This window comes from Salvelinus namaycush, chromosome 1 (genome assembly GCF_016432855.1).
Source record: "Salvelinus namaycush isolate Seneca chromosome 1, SaNama_1.0, whole genome shotgun sequence".
Taxonomy (NCBI): Eukaryota; Metazoa; Chordata; class Actinopteri; order Salmoniformes; family Salmonidae; genus Salvelinus; species Salvelinus namaycush.
Window position 1 is genome coordinate 37421414 of NC_052307.1, and position 17573 is coordinate 37438986.

The 17573-nt window shown below is 43.6% G+C and overlaps 1 protein-coding gene across 3 annotated transcripts in view; it reads right to left on the bottom strand.

Annotated features, from left to right (window-relative positions):
* The window catches only part of LOC120043322 (growth hormone receptor-like), an 82081-nt gene that overhangs the window by 10527 nt on the left and 53981 nt on the right, over positions 1-17573 (bottom strand). For 2 of the 3 annotated variants that reach the window (XM_038987974.1, XM_038988010.1), the window contains 2 exons: positions 13210-13342; positions 12786-12958 (listed from right to left, as the gene is read on the bottom strand). In XM_038987974.1, the coding sequence (XP_038843902.1) occupies positions 12786-12958; positions 13210-13342 (306 nt within the window). The remainder of the gene's footprint in view (positions 1-12785; positions 12959-13209; positions 13343-17573) is intronic. The other variant, XM_038988075.1, reaches the window with a different exon arrangement.

Below are 17573 nucleotides of genomic sequence, written 5' to 3' on the forward strand. Positions count from 1 at the left end.
TCCCGCCTAAACTCAGATTTTTGGATATAAATATGAACTTTACCGAACAAAACATACATGTATTGTGTAACATGAAGTCCTATGAGTGTCATCTGATGAAGATCATCAAAGGTTAGTGATTAATTTTATCTATATTTCTGCTTTTTGTTACTCCTCTCTTTGGCTGGAAAAATGGCAGTGTTTTTCTGTGGCTATGTACTGACCTAACATAATCGCAAGGTGTGCTTTCGCCGTAAATCCTTTTTGAAATCAGACATATTGGCTGGATTCACAACCAGTGTAGCTTTAATTTGGTATCTTTCATGTGTGATTTAATGAAAGTTAGATTTTTATAGTAATTTATTTGAATTTGGCGCTCTGCATTTTTACTGGCTTTTAGCCAAGTGGGACGTTAGCGTCCCGTTAAGGACTGAGGAGGTTTTCAGGATAAAAAGAAATGGAATGGAGCTAAGCACAGGCAAAATCCTAGAGGAAAACCTTGTTCAGTCTGCTTTCCACCAGACACTGGGAGATGAATTCACCTTTAAGCTGGACAATAACCTAAAACAGGCCGAATCTACATTTACATTTAAGTCATTTAGCAGACGCTCTTATCCAGAGCGACTTACAAATTGGTGCATTCACCTTATGATATCCACACTGGAGTTGCTTAGCAAGAAGATTAAAGTGAATGTTCCTGAGTGGCCGAGTTACAATTTTTACCTAAATCTACTTGAAAATCTATGGCAAGATCTGAAAATGGTTGTCTAGCAATGATCAACAACTAATTTGACAGAGCTTGAAGAGTTTTTAAAATAATAATACTAATGTTGCACAATCCAGGTGTGGAAAGCTCTTAGAGACTTACCCAGAAAGACAGCTGTAATCGCTGCCAAAGGTGCTTCTACAAAGTATTGACTCAGGGGTGTGTATACTTATGTAAATTAAATGTTTCTGTATTTCATTTTCAATAAATTAGCAACATTTTCTAAAAACATGTTTTCACTTTGTCATTATGAGCTATTGTGTGTAGATGGGAGAGGAAAAATAAAAAGTTCATCCATTTTTAGGCTGTAATAGAACAAAATGTGGAATAAGTGAAGGGGTATGAATACTTTCTGAAGGCACTGTATGTGTCTATATTTATGCTTGGGAATACTTGGGAACAGATTTCCTGAATCAAAATCCCTGAGCTGATTTCTTGGTGACTTTACCGTCTTTTATATCCAACCACAAACTTCTAAAATCATTTTATTTGTATTTTTACTTGGGGGGGCCAAATAAAATCACCCGTGGGACGTATTTGGCCTGCAGGCCGACAGTTGGGGAACCCTGCTATAGACCATGTCTATCACACTGTCCACCTTACATCAGAAGAGCATGTCTGAAACCTGTGTCCTTGCCAGTGTACCCGTGTCCACTAGTCACTTGGTGTGAAACCTCCCTTAATAACAACACCTGCTATGGTCAAACATTTTCATAATTTCTGTTCTGATTGATCATTATCCCCCCTTCTCCTTCTGTCCATCCCTGTTTTTATTCTTCCATCCATCTCGAAACAACTGGTTTCTGTTAAAAATGTCCTACATCCCTCGGCTATTGTTAGTCTCACATGCTGATAGTCATTTTCTGCCCTTGGAGGGGGAAGGGATGGAGGCAGATGTTGCCGTGCCTTTGTAACATTTAATTATTTTTCCTACTGTGTCTCTAATATCAATACATATTCCCATTGTTAGGTATAGTACAGACCCACAGAGGTCCAAATTACAGTGCATTTGGAAAGTATTCAGACACCTTTTCCACATTTAGTTAAGTTACAGCCTTATTCTAAAATTGATACCAAAAAACTGAAATACCTTATTTACAAAAGTATTCAGACCCAAGGGGCCTGAATACTTTTCCAAACACACTGTAGGTACAGTATCTTAAAACTGTGGGACCGTCTAACAGTGTGTTGGTATGGTCTGATATTTTTTTTATACCTTTATTTAACTAGGCAAGTCAGTTAAGAAAAAAGTATTATTTTCATTGACGGCCTAGGAACAGTGGATTAACTGCCTTGTTCTGGGGCAGAAGGACAGATTTTTACATTGAGAGCTCAGGGATTCGATCTTGCAACCTTCGGTTACAAGTCCAACGCTCTAACCACTAGGCTACCTGCTGACCCATATTGACCAAAATGTAACAGGACATTGCTGTTGTTCTGCTGTTTCTGGCTACTAGTGATAACTGGTTGTCCAGCTAGGCCTTCCTAGAAACCTGCCCCTTATCCTGGGAACCCAGTGTGTTTGCAGGTTTTGATTTCAACGGAATTAGCGTACTCCCTTCATCTGTATTTAACTCCTCGCCCCATGACAAATATTTTAACAGTTTTTCACATTTAAATGACCTAATTAGCCAAATCTCCAAAGCTGTTTTGCTTTTGTATAAAGTCTAAGCTTTTTTGCATGCAGTCAGTTTTGATTGTTTTTAAACAAGTAAGCTACTAAGCCAGCAAACCGCAAGCGAAGTCCTAGCTCTCGAAAACCCTTATTATCCGTAGGGTTTTCAGCGCTTAGCGTCGCCCACGGCTGGCTGCATGTGAACTAATATTCCTACTCTGGGTTTTAACGTTTAGAAACGTCAATGATCATCGCTTGCGAAACAGTTTTCTAAAACATATGCTGATATGCCCCTTATCTTTCACGTCAGCGAGAAAGAATCTTTCAAGTAAAAAAGTCACTTACAGGTACTGTAACAGTTTTGCAGATGCATGAGCTGTGTGCCTCAAATTGACAAACTACACTTCTTCCCCAGTTGCACTTACAGGTGACTACAGCAATCCTTTAAAACCCCTAGAGTTGACATCCTTGCCCCCGTGTAAATCGAAATAGCATAACAAAACAACCCCCATAAAAATCTGTCAGTTTAAGCTAGAGATACAAAAGTATGTGGACACCCCTTCAAATTAGTGGATTCGGCTATTTCAGCCACACCCATTGGTGTGGCACACAGCCATGAAATCACCAAAGACAAACATTGGCAGTAGAATGGCCCGTACTGGAAATCTCAGTGACTTTCAACGTAGTACAGTCATAGGATGTCACCTCTCCAACAAGCCACTTAGTCAAATTTCTGCCCTGCTAGAGCTGTCCCGGTGAACTGTAAGTGCTGTTATTGTGAAGTGGAAACGTCTAGGAGCAACAATGGCTCAGCTGTGAAGTGGTAGGCCACACAAGCTCACAGAACGGGCCGGCAGAGTGCTGAAGCGTATAGCGTGTAAAAATTGTCTGTCCTCGGTTGCAACACTCACTAACAAGTTCCAAACTGCCTCTGGAAGCAACGTCAGCAAAATAACTGTTTGTCGGCAGCTTAATGAAAAGGGTTTCCATGGCCGAGCAGCCGCACACAAGCCTAAGATCACCATGCGCAATGCCAAGCATTGGCTGGAGCGGTGTAAAGCTCACCGCCATTGGACTATGGAGCAGTGGAAACGCGTTCTCCGGAGTGATGAATCACGCTTCACCATCTGGCATTCCGATGGACGAATCTGCGTTTGGCGGCGGATGCCAGGGGAATGCTACCTGCCCGAATGCACAGTGCCAGTGTTTTCCCTGCCAAGAAATGTACTTTAATTTGAAAGTTTGTCTCTATCCTTTGTTTTTGTTGTAATGCATACTTTACAGTCACGTTTTTCCCATCATATTTTAAATAACTTGTAGAAAATACATTTTATGACATTGTCAAGAAACATTATGACCATCCTGTGTCACTTTACTTGGACTAACAAAATACACTTTATGACACTGTCAAGAAGCATTATGATCAACACCGGCTGGAATGCGCTTTTAACAAAATCAGCATTCAGGATTAGACCCACCCGTTGTATAAATGCCCTTATATCAGTCATGAGTCAAAAAGAGGCGGTCTTGTCCTGCTCCTGAAATCTGCTCCTGCATTCATCCCAGTCATCAGCAATAGAGCATTGGGGTAGGTGCATGTTTGACATCAATGTGTGCGCAATTACAATGACAATTTAACACAGTCAATTAAAACATTTTTTATATAACATAAACATACTGTTGACACATAGGCTATGGTGTGATGGAATGTTTTGCCTTGTGTGGTAGGTATTGTAGGTTTTGGCACTCATATGTAGGTGTCATAACCAGCCATAAAATAAAACAATATATGTCACACCAGGTCTAAATATATGTCATGACAGTGTTATGATCATATTACAACAGATTATGACAAGTTATGTTTGCTGTTATGACACTGGGTGTTATGACGCTGGGTGTCAAGTAAAGTGTTACCATTAAAATAAAAATCGACACAAAATAAAATGAACACAAGAAAGCTGTAATGGAAAAAAACGCCACGCCTCTAAAAACAAAGATGTACAAGAGGGTGTACATTAATCATGCCACCAGCACAGATAAGCTTGCTGTCAGGGGAGGGCGGGTTGTGAAGTCTACAAGCCGCTCTCCGATGTTAGGTCACATGCGGGTTCTAGAATGTACAGCGCTGGAATATTGACATTTCATAAGACCCGTTGTCATTGTTTACAGCACCTTGGGCTGGATGTAGTTGGAGTGGCAGAAGCTAATTTACAGTACATTGGAAAAGTTTCCACATTTTGTTACATTACAGCCTTATTCTAAAATTAATTAAATTGTTTCCCCCCCCTCAATCTACACACTTTACCCCACAATGACAAATCAAAACAGGTTTTAGAAATTGTTGCTAATTTATAAAAAAAAAAAAAGTATCACATTTACTTAAGTATTCATATCAACTTAGAACTAAGAACAGATATAGCCCTTGGTTCAAGATATAGCCCTCCAGACTTCACTGCCCTTGACCAGCACAAAACATCCTGTGGCGTACTGGATTAACATCGAATAGCCCCCGCGATATGCAACTTTTCAGAGAAGTTAGGAACCAATATACAAAGGCAGTTAGGAAAGCAAAGGCTAGCTTTTTCAAACAGAAATTTGCATCCTGTAGCACAAACTCCAAAAAGTTCTGGGACACTGTAAATCCATGGAGAATAAGAGCACCTCCTCCCAGCTGCCCAATGCACTGAGGCTAGGAAACACTGTCACCACGATAAATCTACAATAATCAAGAAGTTCAATAAGCATTTTTCTAAGGCTGGCCATGCTTTCCACCTGGCTACCCCTACCCCAGTCAAGAGCTCTGCACCCCCCCACAGCAACTTGCCAAAGCCTCCCCATTTCTCCTTCACCCAAATCCAGATAGCTGATGTTCTTTAAGAGCTGCAAAATCTGGACTCCTACAAATCAGTTGGGCTAGACAATCTGGACCCTTTCTTTCTAAAATTATTCGCCGCAATTGTTGCAACCCCTATTACTAGCTTGTTCAAACTCGTATCGTCTGAGATCCCTAAAGATTGGAAAGCTGCCGCAGTCATCCCCCTCTTCAAAGGGGGAGACACTCTAGACCCAAACTGTTACAGACCTATATCTATCTGCATTTCTAAAGTCTTCGAAAGCCAAGTTAACAAACAGATCACCGACCATTTCGAATCCCACCGTACCTTCTCCGCTATGCAATCTGGTTTCCGAGCTGGTCATGGGTGCACCTCAGCCACGCTCAAGGTCCTAAACGATATCATAACCGCCATCGATAAAAGACAATACTGTGCAGCTGCCTTCATCGACCTGGCCAAGGCTTTTGACTCTGTCAATCACTGCATTCTTATCAGCAGACTCAACAGCCTTGGTTTCTCAAATGACTGCCTCGCCTGGTTCACCAACTACTTCTCAGATAGAGTTCAGTGTGGCAAATCAGAGGGCCTGTTGTCCGGACCTCTGGCAGTGTCTATGGGGGTGCCACAGGGTTCAATTCTCCGGCCGACTCTTTTCTCTGTATACATCAATGATGTCGCTCTTGCTGCTGGCGATTCTCTGATCCACCTCTACGCAGACAACACCATTCTGTATACTTCTGGCCCTTCTTTGGACACTGTGTTAACAAACCTCCAGACGAGCTTCAATGCCATACAACACTCCTTCCGTGGCCTCCAACTGCTCTTAAATGCAAGTAAAACTAAATGCATGCTCTTCAACCGACCGCTGCCCGCACCCGCCTGCATCACTACTCTGGACGGTTCTGACTTAGAATATGTGGACAACTACAAATACCTAGGTGTCTGGCTAGACTATAAACTCTCCTTCCAGACTCACATTAAGCATCTCCAATCCAAAATTAAATCTAGAATCGGCTTCCATTTCGCAACAAATCATCCTTCACTCATGCTTCCAAACATACCCATGTAAAACTGACTATCCTATCGATCCTTGACTTCGGCGATGTCATTTACAAAATAACCTCCAACACTCTACTCAGCAAGTTGGATGTAGTCTATCACAGTGCCATCCGTTTCGTCACCAAAGCCCCATATATTACCCACCACTTCGTCGCCAAACCCACTGGCTCCAGGTCATCTATAAGTCTTTGCTAGGTAAAGCCCCACCTTATCTCAGCTCACTGGTCACCCTAGCAGCACCCACCCGTAGCACGCGCTCCAGCAGGTACATCTTACTGGTCATCCCCAAAGCCAACTCCTCCTTTTTGCCGCCTTTCCTTCCAGTTATCTGCTGCCAATGACTGGAAGGAATTGCAAAAATCAGTCTTATATCTCTCTCACTAACTTTAAGCATCAGCTGTCAGAGCAGCTTACTGATCATTGGACCTGTACACAGCCCATCTGTAAATAGCCCACCCAACTACCTCATCCCCTTATTGTTATTTATTTTTTGCTCCTATGCACCCCAGTGTCTCTACTTGCACATTCATCTTCTGCACATATATCACTCCATTGCTTAATTGCTAAATTGCAATTATTTCGCCACTATGGCCTATTTATTGCCTTACCTACCGAATCTTACTACATTTGCACAGACTGTATATAGACTTTTCGATTGTGTTATTGACAGTATGTTTGTTTATCCCATGTGTAACTCTGTGTTGTTTGTGTCGCACTGCTTTGCTTTATCTTGGCCAGGTCACAGTTGTAAATGAGAACTTGTTTTCAACTGTCCTACCTGGTTAAATAAAGGTTCAATTTAAAAAAATAAAAAAATAATGCGACCATTACAATTAAAGCATGCTAGCTAACTCACTCTTACAGCCATATACTGTATATATACAGTACATTCGAAAAGTATTCAGACCCCTTGACGTTTTCCACATTTTGTTACGTTACAGCCTGATTCTAAAATGGATCAAATATTTTTTTTTACCTCATCAATATAGACACACTACCCCATAATGACGACGCAAAAAAAAAATTTGAGAAATTTTAGCAAATGTATTACAAATAAAAACAGAAATACCTTATTTACATAAGTATTCAGACCCTTTGCTATGAACTTAGGTGCATCCTGTTTCCATTGATCATCCTAGAGCTGTTTCTACAACTTGATTGGAGTCCACCTGTGGTAAATTCAATTGATTGGACATGATTTGGAAAGGCACACCTGTCTATATAAGGTCTCACAGTTGACAGTGCATGTCAGAGCAAAAACCAAGCCATGAGATCAAAGGAATTGTCCGTAGAGCTCCGAGACAGGATTGGGTTAAGGCTCAGATCTGGGGAAGGGTACCAAAAAATGTCTGCAGCATTTAAGGTCTCCCAGAACACAGTTTCCTCCATCATTGTTAAATGGAAGAAGTTTGGAACCACCAAGACTCTTCCTAGAGCTGGCCACCCGGCCAAACTGAGCAATCGGGGGAGAAGAGCTTTGGTCAGGGAGGTGACCAAGAACCCGATGGTCACTCTGACAGCGCTCCAGAGTTCCTTCAAGAAGGACAACCATCTCTGCAGCACTCCAACAATCAGGCTGTCACGTTCCTGACCTGTTTTCTCTTGGTTTTGTATGTGTTTAGTTGGTCAGGGCGTGAGTTGGGGTGGGCATTCTATGTTATGTGTTTCTATGTTTAGGTTCATTGTCATTTAGCCTGATATGGTTCTCAATCAGGGACAGGTGTTTTACGTTTCCTCTGATTGAGAACCATATTAAGGTAGGTTGTTCACACTGTTTGTTTGTGGGTGGTTGTCTTCCGTGTTTGTGTCTGTGCACCACACGGGACTGTTTCGTTTGTTCGTTCGTTTGTGTAGTCTGTACCTGTTCATGCGTTCTTCGTGTTTATGTAAGTTCTCTAGTTCAGGTCTGTCTACATCGTTTATTTGTTTTGTAGTTTGTTGAAGTATTTTCGTGTTTCGTTTTTACTTTAATAAATATCATTATGTCATATAACAACGCTGCGCTTTGGTCCAATCCCTACTCCTCCTCTTCGGACGAAGAGGAGGAGGACAACCGTTACAGAACCACCCACCAAACAAGGATCAAGCAGCGTGAGAGGAACCAGCAGCAGCGGCCAAAAAACCAGGACTCGTGGACTTGGGAGGAAATATTGAACGGAGAAGGACCCTGGGCTAAGGTGGGAGAGAATCGCCGCTCTCGGGAGGCGATGGAGTCAGCGAAAGCCCAGGATCGGTGGTATGAGGAGGCAGCAAGGAGACGTGGCTGGAAACCCGAATATAAACCCCAAACATTTCTTGGGGGGGGGGGGGGGGGGGGGGGGGCTAAAAGGGAGAGTGGCGAAGTCAGGTAGGAGACCTGCGCCTACTCCCTGTACTTACCGTGGAGAGCGAGAGTACGGGCAGACACCGTGTTACGCAGTAGAGCGCATGGTGTCTCCTGTACGTGTGCATAGCCCGGTGCGGTACATACCAGCTCCTCGTATCGGCCGGGCCAGATTGAGCATTGAGCCAAGTGCCATGAAGCCGGCTCTACATATCTGGCCACCAGTGCGTCTCCTCGGGCCGGCTTACATGGCACCAGCCTTACGCATGGTGTCCCCGGTTCGCCTACATAGCCCGGTGCGGGTTATTCCACCTCCCCGCACTGGTCGGGCGACGGGGAGCATACAACCAGGTAAGGTTGGGCAGGCTCAGTGCTCAAGGGAGCCAGTACGCCTGCACGGTCCGGTATTTCCGGCGCCACCTCCCCGCCCCAGCCCAGTACCACCAGTGCCACCAGTGCCTACACCACGCACCAGGCTTCCAGTGCGTCTCCAGAGCCCTGTTCCTCCTCCACGCACACTCCCTGTGGTGCGTGTCTCCAGCCCAGTGCCTCCAGTTCCGGCACCACGCATCAAGCCTCCTGTGCGTCTCCAGAGCCCTGTACGCACTGTTCCTTCTCCCCGTACTCGCCCTGATGTGCGTGCCCTCAGCCCGGTACCACCAGTGCCGGTACCACGCACCAGGCCTATAGTACGCCTTGAGAGTCCAGTGTGCCCTGTTGTTGTTCCCCGCACTAGCCTGAAGGTGCGTGTCCTTAGCCCGGTACCTCCAGTTCCGGCACCACGCACCAGGCCTACAGTGCGTCTCAGCCGGCCAGAGTCTGCCGTCTGCCCAGCGGCGCCTGAACTGCCCGTCTGCCCAGCGGCGCCTGAACTGCCCGTCTGCCCAACGGCGCCTGAACTGCCCGTCTGCCCAACGCCGTCTGAACTGTCCGTCTGCCAAGCGGCGCCTGAACTGCCCGTCTGCCCAACGGCGCCTGAACTGCCCGTCTGCCCAACGCCGTCTGAACTGTCCGTCTGCCAAGCGCCGCATGAACTGCCCGTCTGTACTGAGCCTTCAAAGCCGCCCGTCTGTACTGAGCCTTCAGAGCCTTCCGCCAGACAGGAGCAGCCAAAGCCTTCCGCCAGACAGGATCAGCCAGAGCCTTCCGCCAGACAGGATCAGCCAGAGCCTTCCGCCAGACAGGATCAGCCAGAGCCTTCCGCCAGACAGGACCAGCCAGAGCCGTCAGCGAGCCATGACCAGCCAGAGCCGTCAGCGAGCCATGACCAGCCAGAGCCGTCAGCGAGCCATGACCAGCCAGAGCCGTCAGCGAGCCATGACCAGCCAGAGCCGTCAGCGAGCCATGACCAGCCAGAGCCGTCAGCGAGCCATGACCAGCCAGAGCCGTCAGCGAGCCATGACCAGCCAGAGCCGTCAGCCAGCCATGACCAGCCAGAGCCGTCAGCCAGCCCTGACCAGCCAGAGCCGTCAGCCAGCCCTGACCAGCCAGAGCCGTCAGCCAGCCATGACCAGCCAGAGCTGTCAGCCAGTCCGGAGCTGCCGTCCCTCAGTCCGGAGCTGCCGTCCCTCAGTCCGGAGCTGCCGTCCCTCAGTCCGGAGCTGCCGTCCCTCAGTCCGGAGCTGCCGTCCCTCAGTCCGGAGCTGCCGTCCCTCAGTCCGGAGCTGCCGTCCCTCAGTCCGGAGCTGCCCCTTATCCCCATTCGGCGCATGGGACAAATAAAATTCGATTTTTTACATTTATTTTTTATTTCACCTTTATTTAACTAGGCAAGTCCATTAAGAACAAATTCTTATTTACAATGACGGCCTACCCCGGCCAACCCCAGATGACGCTGGGCCAATTGTACGCCGCCCTATTGGACTCCCAATCACACCCGGATGTGATGCAGCCTGGATTCGAACCAGGGACTGCAGTGACGCCTCTTGCACTGCATTAGGCCCTACTAATTCAGTTATTTCCATGCTAACAGACGAATCACGAATCTACTGTACAGCCATCAACATGCTGTTGTCCAGCACATCTGTACTTCCTTGTGTCTATCGTCAGTCAGTCAGAATAAACACCAATCAACTGAGATCACTGGCTGGACAGGCCTTTCTTTAAAAACACAACGCAAGATTGTTACGAACTATGATCACATCTGTTACACTGGTGCCGAGACCAGTCTTCTTGTCTTCGCTGGACATCTGTTTCACAAGCTCTTTGGTTATTGCTTTTATTGCTAGGTATTACTGCACTGTTGGAGCTAGAAACACAAGCATTTCGCTGCACCTGCAATAACATCTGCAAATCTGTGTACTCAACCAATAAACTTTGATTTGATGAACTAAAGTGTTACCAACTGATAAACAAACCTGAAAGTAACAAACTGTGCACTTACTGCCTTTTTAAACGAACGTTTGGGACAGAACCCTATGTACGTACAGTTTTATCCAAGCAAAACTTTGATGTGGAGTGGCGCCTCTCACTATTGAGACTGGTCGATACACAAACACGCTCTTAGATAAACGTGTGTGTACTTTTGGTAAAAACGGTTTGTTCCACTGAATCAGAAGCTTGTGCCTTGCTTTTACTGTGGGTTATACAACGACATTAGGGATGATTGTTAATTCATCAGCTGTCCAGACAAAATTATAATTTTAACGGTCTTGCTGAAAATAATAAATGTGTAATTTTATCAGGTAACAATAATATATAAATAATATATAAATATTCTCCAATGGAGACATTCCTTTATATATGCCTAATTGTCCTTTTATTTACTTAGTTTTTGGTTCATGCATACATGTGTATAGGTTATGTTATGCATTATAGATGACACCTGTACCATGTTTGACTATGATTGTTTTTAGTGTCTCAAAAATCCATTTGAGTGGTCCACAATGTATTTAAAACGAACTACTGTCGTATATTGTATCATTGGGGAGCGACACTTGAAACATTATTGAAGATTTATGTTAAAAACATCCTAAAGATTGATTCTATACATCGTTTGACATGTTTCTACGAACTGTTATATCACTTTTTGAACTTTTCGTCTGAACTTTCGCCTGGACTTGCCCGCGCCTCGTGAACTTGGATTGTGAACTAAACGCGCTAACAAAAAGGAGGTCTTTTGACATAAATGATGGACTTTATCGAACAAAACAAACATTTATTGTGGAACTGGGATCCCTGGGAGTGCATTCTGATGAAGATCATCAAAGGTAAGTGAATATTTATAATGCTATTTCTGACTTCTGTTGACTCCACAACATGGCGGGTACCTGTATGGCTTGTTTTTGTGTCTGAGCGCGGTACTCAGATTATTGCATGGTGTGCTTTTTCCGTAACGTTTTTTTGAAATCTGACACAGCAGTTGCATTAAGGAGAAGTATATCTTTAATTCTATGCATAACACTTGTATCTTTTATCAAAGTTTATGATGAGTATTTCTGTAAATTGATGTGGCTCTCTGAAAATTCGCCAGATATTTTCGAGGCACAACATTACTGACCATAACGCACCAATGTAAATTGAGATTTTCGGATATAAATATGAACTTTATCGAACAAAACATAAATGTATTGTGTAACATGAAGTCCTATGAGTGCCATCTGATGAAGATCATCAAAGGTTAGTGATTCATTTTCTCTCTATTTCTGCTTTTTGTGACTCTCTTTGGCTGGAAAATGGCTGTATGTGTTTTGTGACTAGGCTCTGACCTAACATAATCATATGGTGTGCTTTCGCTGTAAAGCCTTTTTGAAATCAGACACGATGGGTAGATTAACAAGAAGTTAAGCTTTAATTTGGTGTATTGCACTTGTGAATGTATGAAAGTGAAATATTTCAAAAAAATATATTTTGAATTTCGCGCTCTGCCTTTTCAGCGGATGTTGTCGAGCGGAACCCCTAGCCGTTAAGAAGTTAACTACCACTGACGACATCAAGACTGAGTCCTCAAGACTTTATGACAAATGTGTATTTCAAACAGTCAAATTTGTGATTTTTAAAAGATATCAGTGGCCTCCAGAAAATGAATGGGGATTTCTTTGCTGACCCAAGTAGGTGAGCCGGTCCAGCAGTCCTCTATATTTGTAATGTACTTATCAGACCCATTCAGTTCCTTTACTTCTGTAACTTGGCATAAAGAAGTGTCTAGGGCTATCAACTAAGTGTCGTTAACTATAATAGTCCATATTAGCATGTCTTTTGTGCCCTCACCGATGTCCTGCAATTCGAAGCACAATTCATCGTAGGTGATGTTCTGGCTTTTAGAGCTGAGCCGCACACAGTAGGTCGTCCAGATAACTGTGTTGTTCTTATTGAAGAAACATTCATTCTTCACAGAGGAGGAGTAGTCAGGGCACTCCCTCCATTCTTTCGTCAAATCATTTCTGAGGGAGCGAGAGAGAGAGAGATAGGACTAACACATTCTAGAGGTCTTTGGACTCTCGAGTCCACATGAGTCATTGATTAAAAGATCATATAAAACTTTAATAATTTCTTACAATACTTCCGGGGTATATAAAGCACACACACTCTTTACACGGTTTTCACTACTTTCCACACATACACAGTCACTCACCCAGTCACTCACTCACTCACCCAGTCACTCACTCACACTGCTCTCTCTCTCTGTGCTCACTTCTTCCAGTAGAACATTTGCAGTGCTCCGGGTTCCGTGAGATTCTGGAAGCTTCCGGCGCTCCACCAACAGCTAAACGTCACCTGCTCCCTGGACTTACACCCAGTGAAATGAGGAGCATGGACGAAGGGATCTGAGAGCGAGAGAAAGAGAGAGAGATACACTTTAATTATCACATGGAAGCATACTTTAAGAAAATGACACAGACTACTGTACAAGAAAAGATACCGTATGTGAAGAATCATTCATCTGTTGTGTGGATCAAATCTTTCATTAGGATAAATCTGCCTCTGGTTTCTGAGGTGTGGAAGTGGAAGTGGAACAAACTTTGATATAGGGTTGAACTATGTCCAAATCCTGGCTAGCTGTGCTCTGTGCATTTCAATCAGGCAGAGCATTGCTACTGTAAAAAACACTAGCAGTATAGCCCTTTACACTCATACCCGTACAGTATATGGGTTAAAAAAAGGCTGATTTGGGCACGAATAAGCACCTACATTGGAATGTAGTGGCTGTACAGTAACATGCTATACATGATGTCAGAGCTCTGGCTCTGCGCTGTACGGGTTTTGACTGACAGCCGTTCTGAGCTTGAGCACCACGCGCGACAAGTCGCCCCCAACCCTCATATTTTTTGGAGTGATGGAAATTCTGTAAATGAAGATCACTCAATGTATTTTGAAAGATGAGATGTTGAAGATTATAATAAATACCGCTTAGATGTCATACAAGCAAGCACAACACCCGTGAGTCCAAACGTGCAATTCACATTTCCCGAATCATAAAACTCAATTCATGTACAGTATCGTTTATGGTCAATGTTTGATGTACAGTTACAAGATGACATGGCGTCATACCCTGGTTTGTTCTGAACAGAATGAGATTGTTTATTTATTGTGAAGACAATTCACTGCAGCACACGCACCTGAATGCACTCATGACTATGCGCACCCAAATTAAGATCAATTTCTCTGAATTGCCTTGTGAAAGCCTAACAAGCATGCCTACCTGACCCAGATTGAGATTTATAATGGACTGTTTTTGAATTGCGTAAATTACAACAGTAATTGTGTGATGGGGGGATGCGGGGTTGTGTTCCAAACCAAACAACTACAAGTGTGCTTGTTAAAGTTCCTCAACGGCACAGCTAGGAGAGCTCAAAAAAGTACCTTATAGTTGAAGTCTCTTCTTTGAGTCATAAAAGTGAATGGAAATTGCTTAGGTACTGGGCACACTTTAGAAAGGTGTGTGTCCACTTGGAGACACCAGTTAGTCCTCTCCTTCAAACCCTTGTAATTTTTTGGTCTTATGTTGCACCTACCCCACATTCTCTTATCACGTTACTGAAAGTATCCAGAGTATTTTCTGATTTCATTATCATCAAATGCGGTGAAAAGTACAGTAAATGGAAAATACAAATAAAATCAACAGTGTAATGTTTTGATTCAGTCTTGTGTCAGGTGAACTGTTGTGTTCTCAACTTAAGTCTAATCATTTTCCCATTATCTCCAAACTGTTCCCTTTCAGTTGCTACCATGGTTATGCATATGCATTTCATATTTCTTCAGTAAGAAATTGAGCCCTATACATATAATTGAGCCCTATACATATAATTGAGCCCTATACATATAATTGAGCCCTATACATATAAGCCAATTACCACAATCGTAAAGGTTGAAGAAAATCTTCGAAGCTTGGTAGGGCACCTGAGTGTAACCTAAATAGTTTCTTACTATGTGGTTCCACTGCCACTTCTCTTCCATCCTTCTCCCCTCATTAGACCCATTTTCTCTTCCTCCACCCCTCCACAGACCCACCGGCCCATCCTCCCTCCGAGTCAGTTTGTCATCCATTTGTGAGGCTCTGGGTTTGGCGTAACCATAAATAAGTGTCTGAAAGTGCCATTGATTTCTGCTCACACACACACACACACACACACACACACACAATGTTAGTTTGTGGAGCTGCTTTGCCTTTGATACGTGGTAATATCATCATCTTAACCATTATCATCACCATTATCATAACCATTATCATCACCATTATCACCACCAACATGGAAGATATTCCTCAGTTTATTTGGTTGTTAAACATAGGTCTACGTGAATATAAGCCTATATCTCATATTTCAGTGCATTCCTCTCTCTCCCACTCTCTCCCTCACAACAAGGACAATGTGTTGCTCCCTGCCCTCTTAATTCAACTCTCCCTAACTCCCACCCCTTGAATTCCAGCCGCCCCAATCAAAGAGTTGCTGCAGACCTTGAAAGCTATGATGCCAAAACATACAGCAAGGAGAATGGCCTACCACTGCCTAGATATACTTACTGCTTTACTTTGAAAGCATAAAAAAACAGCCTGATTATGCTTAAAGATAGTAGGAGTTCAATTGTAACAAAAGAGCTAACTCCTGCCTAGAACCCTGCCAACTGAAAAAGATGTTTGATTGATGGGAGAAGTGCATTTAAAGACGACACGTAGCAAAAAACAACAGAATAATGATTAGCCTTCCCCTGCCCTGCCCTGGAAATCACTGCAAAGCTAAAGAATTAAGCTAAGCCTGAATGGAAATAGTGCATTAAAGAACACTGTATAATTGATGTATAATCTGTATAATCAACAACAACAAAAATATACAGGTAGCCTACACAGTAAATTGTGTATGAATGACAAATCACCACTTTGTCTATAGAGTACAGTTAAAAGTATTTAGCATACTTAATCAAAAAGTAGAACAGAAGACAAAAGACATCTCTGAGCCATACAATCATTTCCCATCAAAAGGAGGTGTACTCCACTGTATCGAGCTTGTGTACTAGGTAGTAATGGGGGGGGTAGAAAAAAATCGATACAGTTACATATCAGAATATTATTTTTGGCAATATATCGCATTGTTTTGACAATATCGCAATATTATTTTTGCGCCCGTCGGCTGCGCCAAAACTCCAGTATATTCCCTTCATAGCTTGTTCTCCATCTTCTTTTGAAATAGGGAGCCAGTTTTCACCACATTTACTTCCATGACTGATCGAAACCAATTTTCTCATTTCCTCTCTCTTGTCCCTTTGCAGCAGACATACGGTGAGCAATATGTTTGGACCATGGAATCGCAATAAAATCACAGTATTGAATCGAAAATACATATCAAATCGTGAGTATCGAAATACATATCGTATCGTGAGGACCCTGGCAATTCCCAGCCCTAGCACTAGGCTAAGTGAAATGATTGTCATGAATTAGTGCTGAAGTTGTAAATATCTTTGACGTCATTGTAAGTGGTTTTGGATCAAAGTGCCGGCCAAATTAACTTAATGTGGAGGAGGTCAAGGTTAGCTGGGAGTTCTCTACTATTCTATCACCAACTGGACACATCTGCCCGGCCTCCAAGCCAAAAGTCTGTCGGAGGTGAAAGGTTATGAACAACACCTGATAAACAGTCTCCTGCTCATCTGCTGAGGACTATTCAAACCTTTGGTCTGTGAGTTTTTGACAGAGGCCTAACTGATCGATTTTAAAAGGGAAAATATAAAAATGTCCGGTGGCCTTTGTCTGTGGCCTTTTGTGACTCAGGGCCGTTTTTATTAAGCCTGTTTGGGGACGTATGTCAGAGGAGAGGCTTTTCATAACTGATCATTGACAGAAGGTCATCTGTGAGAGAAGGGCATCTGATATGACAAACAGAGAAGAACATGAAGGACTAGATGGAGAACATGCTTTTTTCTAGATGAGAACGTCAATGTTGTCTTCTTTCAGCAGGAGAATGGCACGACTCTTATATAACCCGCATGCTCCTAAAGCAATGGAAACGCAAACATGTCGTGCATGCCTGCGTATGCTACAGACTGTGTGCATTTGTGCCCCCACTCCTCTCTCTCGATCAGGCTGAAAAACAGTTTTCCTCCCTGTACCAGTCCACACAGTGTAGCTAGGAAACAGAGCCCGACTCACTGACAAGACGACAGTCATTAGGCTTAAAACAAACCCTCGACAGTCAAAATAAAAACTCTTTCTGTGAGCACCAAAGCCGCAATAAATTGCAGTGTGAAAAGAGCAAAGGTGCGTTAGGGATATATCAGCGGGTATATTGCAAAACGGTTAGCTAATTGCCCTGAAGAGCCTGGGGGATATGGGGCTAATGCTGAGAATCACCACCTTTTCTAGCTCATTTGGTAATGTGAGAGAGTTAGCTAACACTGGGCTAACAACACACAGAGTGATTTCTTCAGAGAGATGGAGACAGGCGGGGGGGTTGTGTGTGTGAGTGTGAGCGAGCGAGCATATCAATAACAAAACATTCTTTCAACTTTCAGAATCTTCAGCAACTCGTGTGTCATCAAATGTCAAAGTCGCAATCATCACATTGA